Genomic DNA, 17398 nt, shown 5'->3' with positions numbered 1-17398 from the left:
GGTTTTAAGTTGTGTTTTAAAAGCGTCAACAGACACAACTGAGCGGAGAGAGAGCGGGAGATCATTCCAAAGCCTGGGAGCAACAGCCTGGTATGATCGGGCTCCTCTGGTCTTAAACCGAGTACGTGGCACCTTTAGCAAATTCTGATCCGCAGACCTTAAAGCCCTCGCAGGGGAGTAAGGCTGGAGCAGGTCACAAATATAAGAAGGAGCTTGACCATGCAAGGCCCGAAAGGTTAGAACCAAAATCTTAAAGTTGACTCTATAAGAGACTGGCAGCCAGTGAAGCTCCTTTAAAATGGGAGATATGCGAGTCCGCCTGTTTGTGCGGGTCAAAATTCTCGCTGCAGAGTTTTGCACAAGTTGCAGCCTCAAAAGCTCCCTCTTGTTCAGACATGAAAACAAGCTGTTACAGTAGTCTAAACGTGATGAAATAAAAGCATGAATGATGAGCTCTAAGTCATTACATGAAACCATTTTCCTGAGTTGAGAGATTTTTCTTAGTTGAAAGAAATAGTTTCTTGTCAGCTGCTTGCAGTGCTGCACTAGAGACATGTCTTTATCAAGGAAAACACCCAGATTTCTCAGACTCGATTTTGCAGACTGCCCTAAGTCACCAAGGTACTGTTTGATCCCCGGAAATGAGACGTCAGGGGCGACGATGAGTGTTTCAGTTTTGTCTGCGTTGAGCTGAAGAGAATTTTCACTAAGCCATTGTTTTATTTCTGCCAAACAATGGAAAAAGGAATCAAGCTTCTTTATCTCAGCCGGTTTAAAAGAACAATAGAGCTGAATGTCATCAGCATACAAGTGGTAAGAAACATCCCTGAACATTTGGATGATCTTACCCAAGGGGATCAAGTACAGTAAAAATAAAATAGGGCCCAGGACGGAGCCTTGAGGCACCCCACACAATAGATTCACGGACTCTGATTTTATCTGGTTTGTTGACACACAAAAACTACGTCCAGACAAATACGAGGTAAACCACTGGAGAACTGACCCCGACAGACCCACCTGATCCCTCAGTCTACTTAACAGGACCTGATGGTCAACAGTGTCAAAAGCTGAGGACAGATCTAGGAGAACTAGCACGGTGCATTGACCCGAATCGGCAGACATCATTATGTCACTGGACACTTTCAGTAGGGCTGTTTCCGTGGAGTGGTGCTTACGGAAGCCAGATTGAAATTTGTCAAAGAAGTTATGCTGATCAAGGTAAGAAGACAGTTGATTGCAAACCACCTTCTCAAGGATCTTTGACAAGAATGGCAGCTTAGAGATAGGCCTATAACTATTTCGGTCTGCCGGGTCTAAACCTACTTTTTTTTAGTAAAGGCTCCACAATGGTGTGCTTGAAGGCATTTGGAAACACACCTGATGACAAAGAGAGGTTTATCATTTCGGTAACCCAGGGACCGACTGCCTCCAGTACCTCTAAGAACAATCTACAGGGGATGACATCAGAGGAACAGGATGAAAGTTTCATCTTGGATACCAATGCCAAAACATCAGCGAGAGTTACAGACTCAAAAGTGAACCACATGCTGGAGACAGGCTCCAGAGGCTCCAGAGAGGGACTTGAACTGGTTTTATGGTACTTATCCAGGTTGTTTTCTCCTGACTAGATCCTTGTTTATGTTGTATCTACTGTCAGATGTTTGTCGCTTTGGATTGCAGTGTCTGATCATTAAATTGTAGAACTGCAGAATTGTGCCATTTCTTTCACATTTGAAAAAAAACACACAATGCACTATTTTTTGGAGTCTATCCTATTTCATTCACAGTACTTTTTCTCAAATTATTTTTTTGACTTTGTTATAGATACAACTGAAAGGAAATAGTAAAGGGAAGAGAACAGAGAGAGATTCAGCAAAAAGCCCTGGATGGAATCAAACTCACGGACTCACCATGGTTCACACACTCAACCAGGTGAGTTACCAGGGCAGCCATATTAGTTCTCTTGACTTTATAAATATAAACCATCCTTTTTAAAAATTAAAAAAACTTAAGATGTGCTGATCATTTATGTTCTCTATATTTTGACTCCTAGAAAAAGAGAAACATATCGGTCAAATTTAGCTTTAGTAAAACTGGGAGAAATGAGAAACAGAACTAAAAATAAAAAGAGAGGAAGGATGGAAACCAGTGAGCGAGACAAAGCAGAAAGGAGAGACAGATGAATGTGTGTCTGACACAGAGGTTTGGGAGGGGGGCAGTCTGGGTACAGACCAAGGACACTGTGTCTTTCAGAAAACCAGCTCAGCCATCCAGGCTCCATCGCCATCGTTGTTGTTTCTCACAGACAGAAGAACACACTGTTGAACGCTTGTGCCAGATTGGTTTCCCTGCAAAATTTCTCTTTGGCCAGGTAAACAAACAAGCCGGCTGCTTTAAATAATTCAGCAACAGCCGTTTGCCTTGAATACAGATGAGCCAGAAGCAGAGAGAAGCCAATCAAGTCTCACTGGGGCATTAAAAGAGAGCCTGGTTAACAACTGTGCTCACAGGGGTTTCACGTTATGTCGAGAAAACTCTGGGGAATTCCAACTCAAGTGTTAGAGCAGTGGCGCTCAGTAAACTGGGATGAAATAGTCTGCTTAAGAAGTCCCAGAAACTCAACCTCCGGCTGAATTTCTGCCAAAATAGAAAAACTTCAACCTTCAAAAAACCCCTCTACATAAAAGCTGAACATTGTGCAATCTAGAGAAATGTCTGGCAGCGATGTAAACAAAAATTACTGGTAAAAATTCCCTGAAACCTAAAGAAAAGTAGGCTAAAAAAATCAAAAAATACCATACAACAGAAAATACATCCAGTAGCTGCTCTTAGCATCTAGGACAGATCCCTTTTATTGCAAATTCCAGGTAAAAAAATGGGACTTTAATGCTTCTTAATTTCATTAGTTTATTGGTAACATTGTCAATATGGTGCCTGTCATATTGCAAGTGGATTTTTTTTATTGTTGCAGCTGGACTCACTTGATGAGAGCTGTGACACTGAATCAAAACAGTAAAGCTGTGGATTAAAATCAAATAATTGTGCTAACAGATGCCAAAGTCTCACACAGGGAGAGTTGCTTGATGCCACAAACAGCACAATCATTTGAGTCAAACTGTAATAATAAATACTTAATCTTACTTTGCATAGATTCTCGTCTGGTCTGCATCTTGAAAAAAACAAGCTCCTCTTGTTCTTTAACAGATGTTTGTGATGAATGAAAGCATCAGACTTGCTTCCTCTAAGTTTTTTTGACAAAATTTTGAACATAAGAAAGTACTGATTATCTTATTATGAAAAATCATGAGCAGATAGGTCAAGAGCAGAACCTCGAAACAGTTTCATCTGATTCAAACTGTGCTTAACAACACTGATTATGCTGCATCAGAAAAATAAGATGTTATTATCCTAAAATAACTCCGATAGCAAGCGGGATTACATTTAGCCATTTATTTCAGGAATGACATGTATTTGTGTTTGGCAGCGACTGCCTGAATGATGCTCTGCAACAATCCCAGCACACACGACACAGACAGTCCAAGAGGTCACAAGACTCTCTGCAGAGCTTAAGATTTCAAATATTTGAATGAATGGGCACGATATGAACAAAGAAAACAACCTTTCTTATGCAGGAATAGAGTTGGGTATCATTTGCATTTAATAAATGATTCTAATTCTTCTCATGGATTCCAGTTTTCAACAATTTGCAATTTCAGTTCTTCATTTATGGTTACTAAAATAGTAAAATGCTGCTTTTAATGCAGGAATGATAACAATCTGATGATATAGTATAATGTATTATATTATATACATTATATATAATATAATACATTGTATAATATAGCATATAGCATATGATATGTTTTCCTGATTATACTCCCATACTTTTACTTTAAGTCACATTTTCAGTTCAAATGACTTTTACAGTGTGGTAGCAGTACTTTTATTCAAGTACAGGAACTGAGTACTCCCTCCACCACTGCCCATATACATCTTTCAGGGTTAGCAAACATCTATTAATTATTTGAAGTGATACAATCTTTTGGCAAGTGATGTTAGCACACTCACGTTGTATTTGCCCATCCCGGAAAAGGAAGGTGGTGGAGCCGATTAGTGGGTTTACTGTGGTGAATGAGCGTCTCACAGTGTGTGAGACGCAGCAGGGCGTTGCTACATTAAGGTTGTGTAAAGTTATATTAGTCAGCCACCGTATATGTAAAATGTAAATAAAAATTTTTGTAATGGTTTCTTTGGAATCTGAATTTCTTAACTTTGTCTGTGTTGGAACAAGTTCCTGATGCCCAACCCTAAGGAGGAGGCTGGTGAGGAGGGAGGGATGAGTTACAAGAATAAACATCAAGAATAAACATCAGATCCAGAAGCACTTTCTTACTGTATCTCAACTTAACTGGTGGCTCTGTCTCCAAGTAGCACCCTCAAGGGGCAACGTAAGGTAAACCACTCAGTCACTGGACTGAGCCAAGAAAATCATGATCCTAATCTATAGGCCTGCCTCTGCAGAAATATCTGGAAGTGCTCTGTAGACATACTGTTGAGATGTACTCAGTTGATGTACCCTCATCCTTGGGAAATCACTTGTCACTGTTAGCCTTTCTGTGCTTCCAAAGCTTTTTAATGTTACTCGCACAACAACACAGTTAGCTCTTCCGTTTGCCACAGCAGCAGGACCGTTGACACTCCACTATCCATTTCTGAAACTGTGGACCATTATGATACCTCTGCTCATCTACCTTTCTTTTCTGAAGCTTTCAGTCGGTTGCCACGGTAGCTTACCTCCAACCGCCCCATTATCCCAACCTCCCACTCACACATGCATATACAGTTCCCACAAACACACACCACCACACACATAGGGCCCTAATGAAATGAATCCCTCTGTATCAGCAGTGCACTGGCCATTTGGCACAATGAACTACCATGAATAATTCAGCCACAAGAGGAGCAATAGACAGCAAAGAGGGAGCAGAGGAGAGGAGGAAAGGTGGAGCGGAGATGAGAGGCGACCGAAAAACAGAAGGACAGGACAGTGGGAGTTTGTCAAATGTGAGCAACACTGGAGGGGAGACACAAGAGAGGAATAATCACGATCAAACCTGCTGAGTCAATAGTGAGAGGAGCTGTTTGTGTGTGTGTGTTTCTGACAATACAGAGGCCCCTTTGTGCTGCCTTGTGCAGATGCCTGTGCACAAACACACTGGGCCGACCGAGCCGTGCCAGACTCTGCTACCTCCCTCTGTCCTCCCTCCATGCACCCTGCTCCACTTCTAAAGCTGTTGGAGACACTTTATGTTTTAACGGACAGCTGAACCAACATGCAGCGAGACCAGCGTAATCAGCACCGAGCATATGCAAAGCCCAGCTACTGCACTGATATATGAGCTGGGTTTGTGAACGCTATTCATCATTCATCGCGGCAATCACTGGGAGGAAACGTCCAAATAAGAAGTCAGAGGTGTTGAAATGTCTAGAGTGAGCAGCAGCCGGATCTGCACAGTGTGAAACGGTAGCAACTATTTCAGGACTCTGTGCAAGATGCATCTAATAACATCCAGCAATTTATGCCGGACTATAGGAAAGCTGTACCGACGCACTTCAGCTGCAATGAATTCCTGCTAGTCCACAATGTTAGAAAGAAAAAGAATAAATACAAACAGACACATTTTGTCAGTTCCTGTCACTCTTCTCTGCTGCTTATCTGTTTTGAAAATGTAGCAAAAGAACAAACAGGTTTTGGCCAAAGCTGCCATGAAAAAAAAGCATAAGAAGTGGAGAGAGGAAAAGGAAAATCCGATTACTTGATTGACAATTTTGTTAACATGAGTTTCAGGTAAGCGTATTTTATGCGTTATGCAACACTGCTAGTTGTATATACACTGACTGCTGGGATTTTGCATGAGAATTTTGACGTTGGCTGTGTTTGGTCACTAAAGCTCCAAACTGGCTGTCAGTGAGTGTGATATAAGACAGCTGTTTGTGACTGACTACCAAACAATCCACCACAATTCTCTCACAAATGTCAGCAAAGGCTCTGTCACAGCCCACAGTAGCACAGTGCTCTGAGGCTGCCGCTGATACATGGAGGCCTAAAACAGGCTGAACATACTAGTATATCATCATGGCACAGAACTACAGCACCAAAATTTTCACACTGGCAGCTCTGGACCCACATGTACATTTCAAAATGCGTCACACAGGGAAACAGTTTCGAAATGTAAATGAAATAAGTTAAACACCAGCAGCCAATGAGTGTCTTTTGTCTTCCCAGACTACCCTGACTCATTTGAAAAAGGAAAGGAAGAGGCAACCACATTTTATTTAATTGAAAACTAGAATCATCCCCACAGGGTTCTATGCCTCTGTTAAACATCCACACCTGTCCAGACTCATATGATAAATGTAGTGAAGACTTGGATGTGTGCAAGTTCCTTGAGAACAATCGAATGACGGTGAATTAAGCTTCAAATACTAATGTTGCAAAGAAATTGCAACATGTGAAAGGTTCACACACATCTCCAACCCAGCAGCACAGAGTGTTTTTACAATCACCACAGCTATAAGGTGGACATCCAAGATTAATGCCACCAATTCAGCATCTGGCCATTGAGAAATATGGTGACAAGCTGCCTTTCAGTTATGGTGTGGAGTAATGGCTAGAAAGTTGACCTTTTACCATTCAGATATGGAAAGCCATCACTTCATCATGTAATCCTAGTAGACATTTGTATGAGATTTTGTCAGATTTATGTGAGATCACTTCATCCTTGAGTCCAAGTGGACATTTGTGCCAAATGCATTTGAATTTGCTCCAGGTGTTCCTGATGGTACAGCATTCACAAGACAGGAATGAACGTGAGGTCACAGTGACTGTTGTCCACCAAAATCCAATCAGTTTGTCCGTGAATCCAAGAGAAAATTTGTGCCAATTTTGAAGAAATTCCCTCAAGGTATTCCTGAGATACTGAGAATGGGATGGACAGATGGCCAAAGCATAATGCCTCCAGCTACAGCTTTCAATGGTGGGGAGGTATTAAAAAAGACGCTAACGATGCCATGGTCGAAAGAAAAGAAAACATAAAAGAAAAAGCAAGGAAGCAGGTTTTCCAAATGCCGCTCCTATGTGTTTCTCTAAAAAAACTCTGCCGCCAACTTATCATGGCTTTTACTTATTTGGCATCTTGTCGTCCCTAAGTCCAGATCTCTATTTTTCAAACCAGATTTTGTGTATAACCGAAGAGCAAACACACATTTTACACAGGGAGGCATTGTATGTAATAGAGGATGAATGTGGCGGTGACTTACGTGGCGACTTGATGCATGACCTTGGTGGAGGTGTCCTTCAGCGTGTCCTTCAGGTTATCCTTAAAGTTGCTGAAGAACTTCCCTGCTCCTCCTTTCACCATATCCAACAGTCCCCCACCATAGTTAGCATCCATATCTGTGGACAAAAGAGCTTTAGCCAATCTGAATCCAAACAGAAGGAAGATACACACACACAAACCGCAAAAGCAGATAGCCATGGAAACTGAGCTGGGTCAAAACCGCTTCCTTTTTTCTGTGCTGATGATGCTATTTAGTATGTTAGACAATGCTCAGTGAAAGTCTGCGATCCTTCAATTCAAAACCGGAATTTCAAGGGTTTCTATCTGACCGTTTGAACATTTGAGTCACTGCAAAACACACCAAGTAAACACGTGTGTAGGTGTAAAGCAATGATGGACAAGGACACAAGAGAAAAGGCAGTAAACTGCACACCATCTGGAGCCGTGTATTGCTGTGTGTGCGCACATTCTAAAGCGTAAGCAAATGTTGGAAGAGGCCCAAGTGTTATATCTGAGTCAGCACCCCTCTGGTGATCTGAGAATTTCTCTCCCTCTTCTGTCTCTCTCTCTCTCTCTGTCTCTTTCTTCATCTCTTCCCCTTTATATCCTGTACATCGCAACCACAGTGGCATTGCTTGATATCCAACTTGGCAGTGCCGACAAAGCTACTGACATTAAACATGATGCAGCAGAAAATCACCCACTGCCGGATTGTCAGCAAGCGTCTCCTCTAAGCACCGAGGTTCATCAGAAACTTCTTGTCCTCAGGAAAACCACCCACCGACTAACAGTCAGTCAATCTGTGCTCCATCTTATCATCCTACAAGAGACTACTGGCTCATAGGGGGACACTGATTATAGTGCTCTACAACTCAACCGGCAGATTCTGATTAAGTATCAAGTTTTGGGTTGGGTTCAGACCACATTGTTGGGAAGGATCAAGGCTTGGTTATTATCAGTAATATCTGAATACAAGAAGACTACTGTGGTGTCTGTGTGTGAATATGCAAGTAGGTTATTCCAAATGGGAAAATAGAAATAGAAATGATTCTATGTGGTGCATTGGCCTGGAAAAAGTTGTGAAAGACACCCTACGGTAGTAGCCTTTTTTTTTTTTTTTTACCATACTCACTTGTCCACGCAGTGTTTTTTTATGCTAGAAGGCACATCATGAGTGAACTAAGCCATTTATGCCAAGGCTGAGCATTTCCACCTTAAATCTGTAATGTACCGATGACAGTCTCAAAGAAAACTAATTCAGACTTCAGAGTTTTCATGCACAATAAATCCAAGGAACCAATCCTGTCAACTAGCAGGGAAAGAACTTTCTGTATCACTATTCGTCTTTAAATTAGGTTTCTGGTTCAAACATGTATGACTGAGTTCCTCCAATATTACAACATGCCAGTGCATGATATATTGAGGAGTTATGAGTCTTGATTATGCTCCAGCGCAGATGTGCACACAGACAATAACTATGCACCAGTGGCTGTCTGTGTGCACATCTCCAGTGCAGATGTGCACACAGACAGCCACTGGTGCATAGTTATTGTGATTATAGTACTTTTAGCATTTTAGCATGCACACTACTGTCAAGCATGAGCTCAAATTGTCGTTGTAGTGTCTTCACTGTGTGGACACAATATTTTGGCTGTACATGAACATGTGCATAGGGGTCCACATGGACTTCTGCAGAATTGGAGAGATGACGAAATTTACGCAATGCAGAAAGTCTTATCTTTGTGGACATTATATCACCGGCATCACAGTGTTTGAGCAGAGTCAGGGGTGAGCTGGTGTGCTCAAGCTGCAGTTTGTGGGTGAGGAGTGTGTGGAGAGAGATGGGGACTTCACAGATCTGCACATTCTAAATGAAGCAACAATGCAGAGTTCCATTTTCAAAACACGAAGAGATCATTTTTTCTGGAACACACAGAGATGAGTTTTAAGGGGTTTAAACATTGACTATTAGGGGACTTACTAAAAAAATCCCAATAAGAGGAGAGTGTTGGTCGGGTTTTACGTCAGCTTCAGCTGTTCCGAGAAGTTCTGAATTTGCCAAATGAGTACAGGGAAAAAGGTGGAACTGAGCAGTTTATTAGAGTGAGGCAGATGGTTTGTTGTAATGAGGTATTACTGTGTCATTAGCTGGTAGTTGGGTGCAATTTGTGTGATGTTCCTGCCGCTGAAACCATCACCTAAGAGGGATAGCTAATTAGCTATTGTAGGCTATTTTATGTGCAGGGCTGCTCAGCCTGATTCTGTGTTTATTGTGGTCACTTCCAGATTAGTTGCTCCTCAGGTTTAAGAAAGCATTTCTGTCTGTCAAAACCAAGGATATTTATTTCAATTAGAAAAACAAATAATCAAATTATAATACTGAGTTGAGTTATAACAACCAGATACCGTATCATACTTCCTCTCAGTATCTCCCCATGTGCAGAAATTCTAAGATATTTCCCTAATTTAAATTTCATACAGAAAAAAAAAACATAATAAGAATAATATATATTTAAAAAGTCTGCATATGTGTGGTTAAAGTCAGGTGGTCTGCTACAGCAATCGGTTTGCAACTTCGTAGTTGTGCAGTGCAGTTGCAAAGTATAACTTTAGGCCACTGATGTATATTCCTCTGGTGCAGTTTCAATTTAAAATGTCTCTTTGCATCATACTCACTGTACGCTGAGACCTTGACGTTTCACACACAGCCTGTACAGTGTGTATATTCTTCATTTTTTTGTGGGTAACATGATGCAGTCAGACATCACATTTGTTGATTTTTTTTAATACAGTTAATATTCTGCTGCCATTTACAGATCCTTTGGTTTTTCTATGGCTCTCACAGATGTTTCCACTAGATGATACAGGTTGACATGCATGTGCTTGACTTGTTTCTATAAAACACTTGGGAGTGCACTGAAGAGGCACACTCCAGACTTTAGGAGCTGACTTCTACGATGACACACGAAGACATCTGCCTTGAGAGAAATGCTGGCTGCTGAGACAAATAATCACAGAGAGCAACGGCTTTAAACTCCTTCGAGGAGACTTCCTCACCACATGTGTTATTTTGGAGATGATTCTTCAATTCCACCAATTCCAAAATTAGACTTTTCATTTCTGACTTCAGAAATGTGTGATGGGGATTTATTTTTTCCTGGGAAATAAAACTTCTGCTTGTTATACAGAGTATGATACGCAGAAAATTTCCACAACTCAAACTGAATGTCGCCTGTGGCAAGATTACCAGTGTTAGACCATTTTTTTAATGCAGTGTAGCTCCATAAATATGCTTAATACCTCAAAATAAATGGAAACAGATTCTTAACACAACTCCTTAAAATCATAATAAAATTACTAATGTTACTTTTATGCATGAAAACACAATACAATGGCATTAAAGAAGACTAAAAGGACTAGCACGGCACTGCTGACTTTATTACATTTGTCTCTTTAAACCTTGCAACCTTTAGCTGAGAGCAAGTCGCATTTTTTACATCCTGTTACTGCACACTGTCCTCAGCTTTCTGAGGTGAAATCTTTTGCGTGTGCTTCAGGCATTTCATCTCTATTTATCTGTGCAGCAGACAGGGTCCGCACTTTGTAAGAGGAGCAAAAGGAGAGGAAAATATGCAGCAAAGGCTAAAACCCAGAAATTCAAAATTATTTTTAATCAACTAATCTATAAACCCTGTTAACGCTCTACTTTGCACAGTATCCTTGGGTTCTCTGAAATATGCCTATAAATAAAATATCTTATTATTACTATTATTATTAACACTAATGTTGGCTTCTTTATTTGTTGATTGTAACTTCATCTAAGAAATTAATTGGGTAAACCAAGGATGCCGTGTAACATATACAGGAATGACTTTTGTTTGAATATTTATTTACATTTGATTGTCTCTGGAAGTATTACAATAAGAACAAGAATAACTTTACCATTGATGTCATTGGCATAAGACACAGAAAATACTATATTTTCATAGATGCTTAGCTGTTATGCTATTTTATTAGATGATGACGTACTATGTCAGAAACCTAATATTAACAAGACTGCAGAATTGAAAATTATTAATGCCCATGAAGGACATCTTACTTCATCATATGCTGCAAAAAAAGGCTTCCCTTCACTGGACTTTTATGATAAGAGTAACAACTGATATATATTTTTCCAAATATGATATCAACATGTCATCCTATTTGAAGATTAACAAGACGATTGTCATCAAAGCAATAAACATAAATGCGACTGTATCTGGTGGTCAGTGGGTGGCACCTCTTTTTCTTTTTGTTTCCAGTCCACTTGCTAAGCTAAGCTAACCAGTTGCTGTCTGTACAGTCATGTTAACTACGCAAACACGAGTGCATTATCAGTCTTTTCATCTGTCTCTCAGCAAGAAGGCAACTAAGCTTGTTCCTCAAAATGTTAAACTGTTGTTGTTTTATCTGTACCATAGCAGGCATGTCAGCTATGGAATACAAAGTAAAATGCTTTCCTTGCCTTCTTCAGGGGAGGCTGTAGTATCACCAGCAGGTTTTGGTCTATTTTAAGCTCTTTCCTATGCACGTCTGCTAACCAGTGAGCATGACAGGATTTATTAGCAAAAACCGGGATCCTGCTCTACCTTGAAATCAAGAGCTAAGCGACTTCGGCCTGGATGTGCCAATCACGTCTGATACCTGCACAGGTAGAAAGGCAGCACTGACGCTGGAGGAACAAACGTGCTTCAAAGGAATCTCTCAACAGAGAGAGAGTAGTTCCATGAAAACAAGACCAGGCCAGCATCGCCCCCCCCTCCCCTCCCCCTCCTATCGCTTTCACCAAGTCGACCAATAGAAAGAGAGAGGGGAAGAGAGGGATGACTGGGGGAGAGGAAAAACAAAAGACAGTTTTAGTTATGTCCAGAGAGATCAGTAGGCTGTCTGAATATGTCTCCCTCCTCCTGCAGCCTCAAACCTTTCTCGCTCAATATCCGGCCCGGTGTGAATGACACACATAGACGCATACGCACTACAGAAAAGCCTGACAGGCAAACACACAGCACCGCACTCGATCGTGGTGCCGCTACCCTGCTGGGCCTTGCTTTGTGCTGGACTTCAATGACCGCGGCGTCAACCCAACTCTAATCTGCTTAATTATAGATGCTGCTGATCAGACAAGGAGTCTATGATTAATCATCTAACCAGAGGTGTATTCCACTCCTCTGAATGACAAGTAAGCTTCTATAGGCTGCTTAAAGCATGACACACCAGTAGCTGACAGTTAAATAGGTGAACAGATTTCTAGAACTTCTGGAATTCCTCTTGTACCAAAGTGTCACCACCCCTGCACCCTCAAATTTTTTATCTAAACTGCTTGGCCTAGTTTGAAAACATGAAAGCCAAATGTGCCTGGATTGGACCTGGATCATTTTTGCAAATACACTGTGCAACGTACACATTATAAATTGCAAAACAAAGCAGTCAAATCTATCTGATCTGTGATTCAGCTTGCTTCAATATATCAGCCATTTACCTGCAGCATCCAAGCAAAATCACTTACCATCAAAGGCAAGTACGCTAGAAAATTTGCATTGACAAACTTCAGCAACAGCTGAGTTATTTAAACAGATGCAGTCGGTTTATGTCACCTTCTGTTTAACAATCTGAATCCAGTAAGCAGCAGTGAGTGTTTCAATAAGCCACAACAGTGTCACAGTGAACTGACATGCACAATACCAGGACGAGGCATCAGTAACTTTACCATGCACACTTGTGTCGCTCCTGCTGTGATTTGTCAAAATGTAAAACAGGCCTTTTGACAGGTTTTATTGTAGTCAGTCAGAATAGAAATAAAGAACTGACAGGTCTCAGAAAAGGAGGAGAATGACATTTTTTTAAAGAACCGAGCAAAACTAAGATCATGGTGAAGACTGTATCTAAGTTAGAACATGAACCAAGACTGACTGGCTGGGATTCCTAATGCTATTTGTATTTATAGATTTATAGAACTGTCTGTATTTTATAGTCTAATAATCCTTGCAGATTGAATCATGTTAATAGCTGCAAGAGGCCCAAAGAGGTACAATTTCACAGTAGGGCTGTTGTGATAAATCAGTATAAACCTGATATCTGAAAAATAAAATTCTTCTATTATGTTACTCATAGAAATATGATAATATTTTAATAATCAAATGCCTTGAACTGTCTTGTAGAAACTGCAACATAGGTGGCTTCAGCTGACATTATATTGATGGCTGATGTTTGGCATTGTGAATGTTTAGTTTGTCAGTTCATCTGCTTATCTTTACACTGTCCATCAAATGGAGTTATTCTTTTTGTACAGCGATGATTACACACTCTTCTCCTCCCTACACTTCATTTATTCATCTGCCAACAAAGCAACATCACACACCATAAACAAAGTTAAATATCAGTTTCACTGACAGACTATTTTCCCTTAAAAGTTTCTGAGTATAGAACATAAATAATACTGTTATTGTGAATTCTTTTGGCCACAAAAATTTCGTAGTGACTAGTCGCCCCTGTCCCTGTCCCTGTCTCTGATTGGTTACATGTCACAAGTAACAGCCAATAAACACTGAGAGATAATTGCCAAAAAGTTCTCTTTTCATTAAGTATGCAAAATGTAATGAAAAAAGAGCATTTCAATCATACTTTCTGTTGTTGTTCATTAAAACAGTAACACTAATATTTTGATTTTTATTGCAAATGCATATCAGTTCTAAATATCTGTCTCCTGAAATAATAATAATCAATGTCATTATCAGTCCCAAAAAAGAACATATCGATGAATTCCTAGCAATATCGAGACAGCACTACTTCACTATATTTCAACTGAAATTCTTGTTAAAATAATCTTAGTTGTGTGTTGAGAAAAATCGGACCTTAGAAATCTAAAATAGCTACTGATAGCCTGTTTGCATTAGGCCGTATAAACCAGCTACATACATTCAGCATGATCAGTGTTTTCTTTACTCTTGCTGTGTATACCCCTGATGTTGACCTGGTTGATCATCTCTAAACATTATTAAATATGAATGAAACCTCTCCATTTTTTACTTTCTTTATTGTCCAGCCTACACCACCTAGATCTGCTTTGTTCTATCCATCTATTTTCCTGTCTTCCTTGTGTTGTTTCTCAACCTCAGTGCAACATAAATCAATGACATCCACAGTGTGAATGAACCATGCCGTTGCTCCTGTATAGTTGGTCTACCTCTGCTTCATGTTGCCCATGTCCCCCCCTGCATGTCTGATTGAGCTGCCTGCTTGTTTCCCTGTCAGTCTGCTAGCTGGTCCTCTGCGTGCGTCCAGATGGATGTGGGAGTGTGCAGACTAGTGAGCCAGCTACAGTGACAAACCCTGCTAATGCGGACACCAGAGGAGGCTCTGATAGAATCTCCATCAGGTACTACAGCAGCAGAAAGCACAGCCACTCTGAGAGAGAGCAACAGAGGCAGACAGAGTGGGACATCAACAGCACAGGGGGCTTCTGGCTCTGCCAAAAAGATCAATGGCTTGTTTGAGTGTGTCTCCCTCCTTCTAGAGTGCCAACCTTTACCCTTCAATATCCGGCTTTGTGGAAATGGGACAGATGGGTGCACACACACAAAATGGCACACACGCACATCAAAAAGATACCGTCGGTAAGGCCTGGCAGCCCAGACAGACATCTGACACGGGAGTCCCCCCCCCCCCCCCCACACACACACACACACTTCCCCACCCACACTTCCCCACCCACAATCCCCTTTCCTCATTGACCCTCCCACCCTCCTCATCCAGCTTCTTTTGTTTCACAAATGTTCATCCCTGGAGGCTGGCTGACTCCACAGAGCACTGCAGTGAGGTGAACACAGGGCAGAACCAGGCTCCAGGCTCCACACACTGAGCTCACTTTATAGGCTTCCCTTTATTACCGTAGTTTATTACATGTGGTATAATTACTGCGATAACATGAGCATTGACAGTTGTAGTAATTTTGTTTTCTATACTAGAAACTAGTGGAGCCTTAAGAAAACACAGGATATGATTTTGTAAGTTTGAATCTGCATGTTGAGTTATGAGATTTTTATTTAGCTCATTTAAATCTTTCAGATCTTTAATTAAAAAGTTTTTTTATTTTGTTTTTAATTTTGACCCTCAATCTTATTCTTTAATTTATAAACTGCCTAGTTCCCTTGTTTGAGTGCTAATTATTCACTTAATTTATTATCATTTCTACAATTTATTACAATTGACTGCTCTTGTTTGATTGTCTGTGTTGCATGTTTTGACTGTCAAAGCACTTTGTAAATGCTGTTCTTCAAGGTGGTATATAAATGAATATTAATATTATATATAAACGTGAAGTTGAAAAAAACAAGCTCCAAATCATGATCAACTTTAGGTTTATAGAGATCTTTTTCTTCCTGTCCTATTCCGTTGTCTTTTTTTCTTTTTAAAGTCACATATAATCATGTATCTGATGCCATCATTGTTGCATTTTGTACAAATGTTACCAGCACATGAACGTCAAAGATCATTGCTCTGTAATCTCACGTGAACTGAGCCACATGTCTGCCATGACACAACAATGAAAGCACTGATAGAAGCTACAGCAATTATACCATCAGTAAGTGTGGCTGAAGGAACAGCAGTGGCTACAGTAGTGCCAGTAGCATCATCTGCAGTCACCCAGCTTTATACAGAGTTATAAAGATCAAAATTTATCGCCGTGTCAGAATAAATTACTTAATGTGATTAAATCCAGTAACAAGCGATGGGGCATTTTGCCTTCAGATTAACGGATGATTATTACAAGCTCATCTATCATCGAAGATCATGTTGTAATTATTTCAACAGATAACACTCGGCTAATAGAAATCACTAATAATGACTTGATCAAACTTGCAAACAGAGAATATCTGGTGCTTAAACTTAACTGTTGACATGTGAGATTTCCAGGACAGTTGGTAATATTATTCCCAACATGAAGTCCACATTCAAAGTCCATAAATAGATGAAATATCACTCATAATTGGCTGTAACACGAGTTTGTCTACATATTCTTCCCTGTTTTATATAGTCAAATATATCTCGACCATAGAAAAAGTGTCTAAAATACTGTGGGAAGTCAGATGCGTTGAATAAATATCTGCATTTCACTGGATACTTATCTAAACATGCCTGTTGTTGTAATCTGAAGTCACCCTTGGGAGTACTAGACAACACAACAGGAGCACACATAGGGCAGAGGCAAAACACATGTAGCTTATCTATTCTGCACGAAACAATCCAGTATAAGGCTTCAGGTTGGGTGTGGGAGCCACTGGGAGCTCTGGTGGGGACTCCTGCACATGCATACTTTCACTATTGTTAGCCATCCTGCTGTCCACTGCTGCCAGTCACAGGCCGCTCGCATCTTTCCTGCAAGCACACAGTCTCCCTCCCAGCATCCGGGGGCGGTGAGGACTCTTACCTGAGCTGTCCATGGTGCTGCAGTCCTCCTCTCTCAGCGGGCCTGCCTTCGGTCCGAGGGTGGCCGCTATGGAGCCTCCGAGTGCGCCGCCGCTGCCTCCGCCGCCGCCGCCGCCGCTGCTCCCTCTGCCGATGCTGAAGCTATCTCCCCCGCTATCGACCAACTGCAAAGATTCATAGCCATCGTAACTGGTCTTTTTCTTGTAGGCCCCCAGCAGGCTCATTACCGAAGGACACACACACGTCAAAAAACGGGAGGAATTTTTTTTTTTTAAAAAGACAAAAGAAGCGGGCTAGCCTCCGCCGCTCCGCCGCTGCCTGAGCCGCTACTAGACCTGCTGCTGCGGGGTGCACCACATGTCCGAGGAGCGGCAGAGGACGACCGCTCTCCTCTGTTTTCTGAGGTATGAGCGAGTCTGCCGGCTGCTCTGCTCTCTCTCTCCCTCTCTCTGTGATTCTATCTCCCTCCCTCTCTTCTCTGTTTCTGCCTCCTCTTTTTCTCAGCACCGCATTTTACTACGACGACGCTGCTGTTGCTGCTGCTGCTGCTGCTGCTTTAGCTCAGTCCCCTACAGAGTAAAAGGGAAATCCAC

At 41.2% G+C, this 17398-nt stretch overlaps 1 protein-coding gene across 3 annotated transcripts in view; it reads right to left on the bottom strand.

Moving 5' to 3' along the window:
- Window positions 1–17398, bottom strand: part of dnajc6 (DnaJ (Hsp40) homolog, subfamily C, member 6) — a 54755-nt gene that overhangs the window by 31582 nt on the left and 5775 nt on the right. For 2 of the 3 annotated variants that reach the window (XM_022219451.2, XM_022219452.2), the window contains exons 1-2: window positions 16807–17234; window positions 7321–7456 (exon numbers count right to left, since the gene is read on the bottom strand). In XM_022219451.2, the coding sequence (XP_022075143.2) occupies window positions 7321–7456; window positions 16807–17029 (359 nt within the window). In that variant the 5' untranslated portion in view covers window positions 17030–17234. Of the gene's footprint in view, window positions 1–7320; window positions 7457–16806; window positions 17235–17398 lie in introns of those variants that run through there. The other variant, XM_022219453.2, reaches the window with a different exon arrangement.

This window comes from Acanthochromis polyacanthus, chromosome 4, assembly GCF_021347895.1.
Source record: "Acanthochromis polyacanthus isolate Apoly-LR-REF ecotype Palm Island chromosome 4, KAUST_Apoly_ChrSc, whole genome shotgun sequence".
Lineage (NCBI taxonomy): Eukaryota > Metazoa > Chordata > Actinopteri > Pomacentridae > Acanthochromis > Acanthochromis polyacanthus.
Note: the sequence above shows the minus strand (reverse complement) of the source record. Positions and strands in the feature narration are given on the sequence as shown.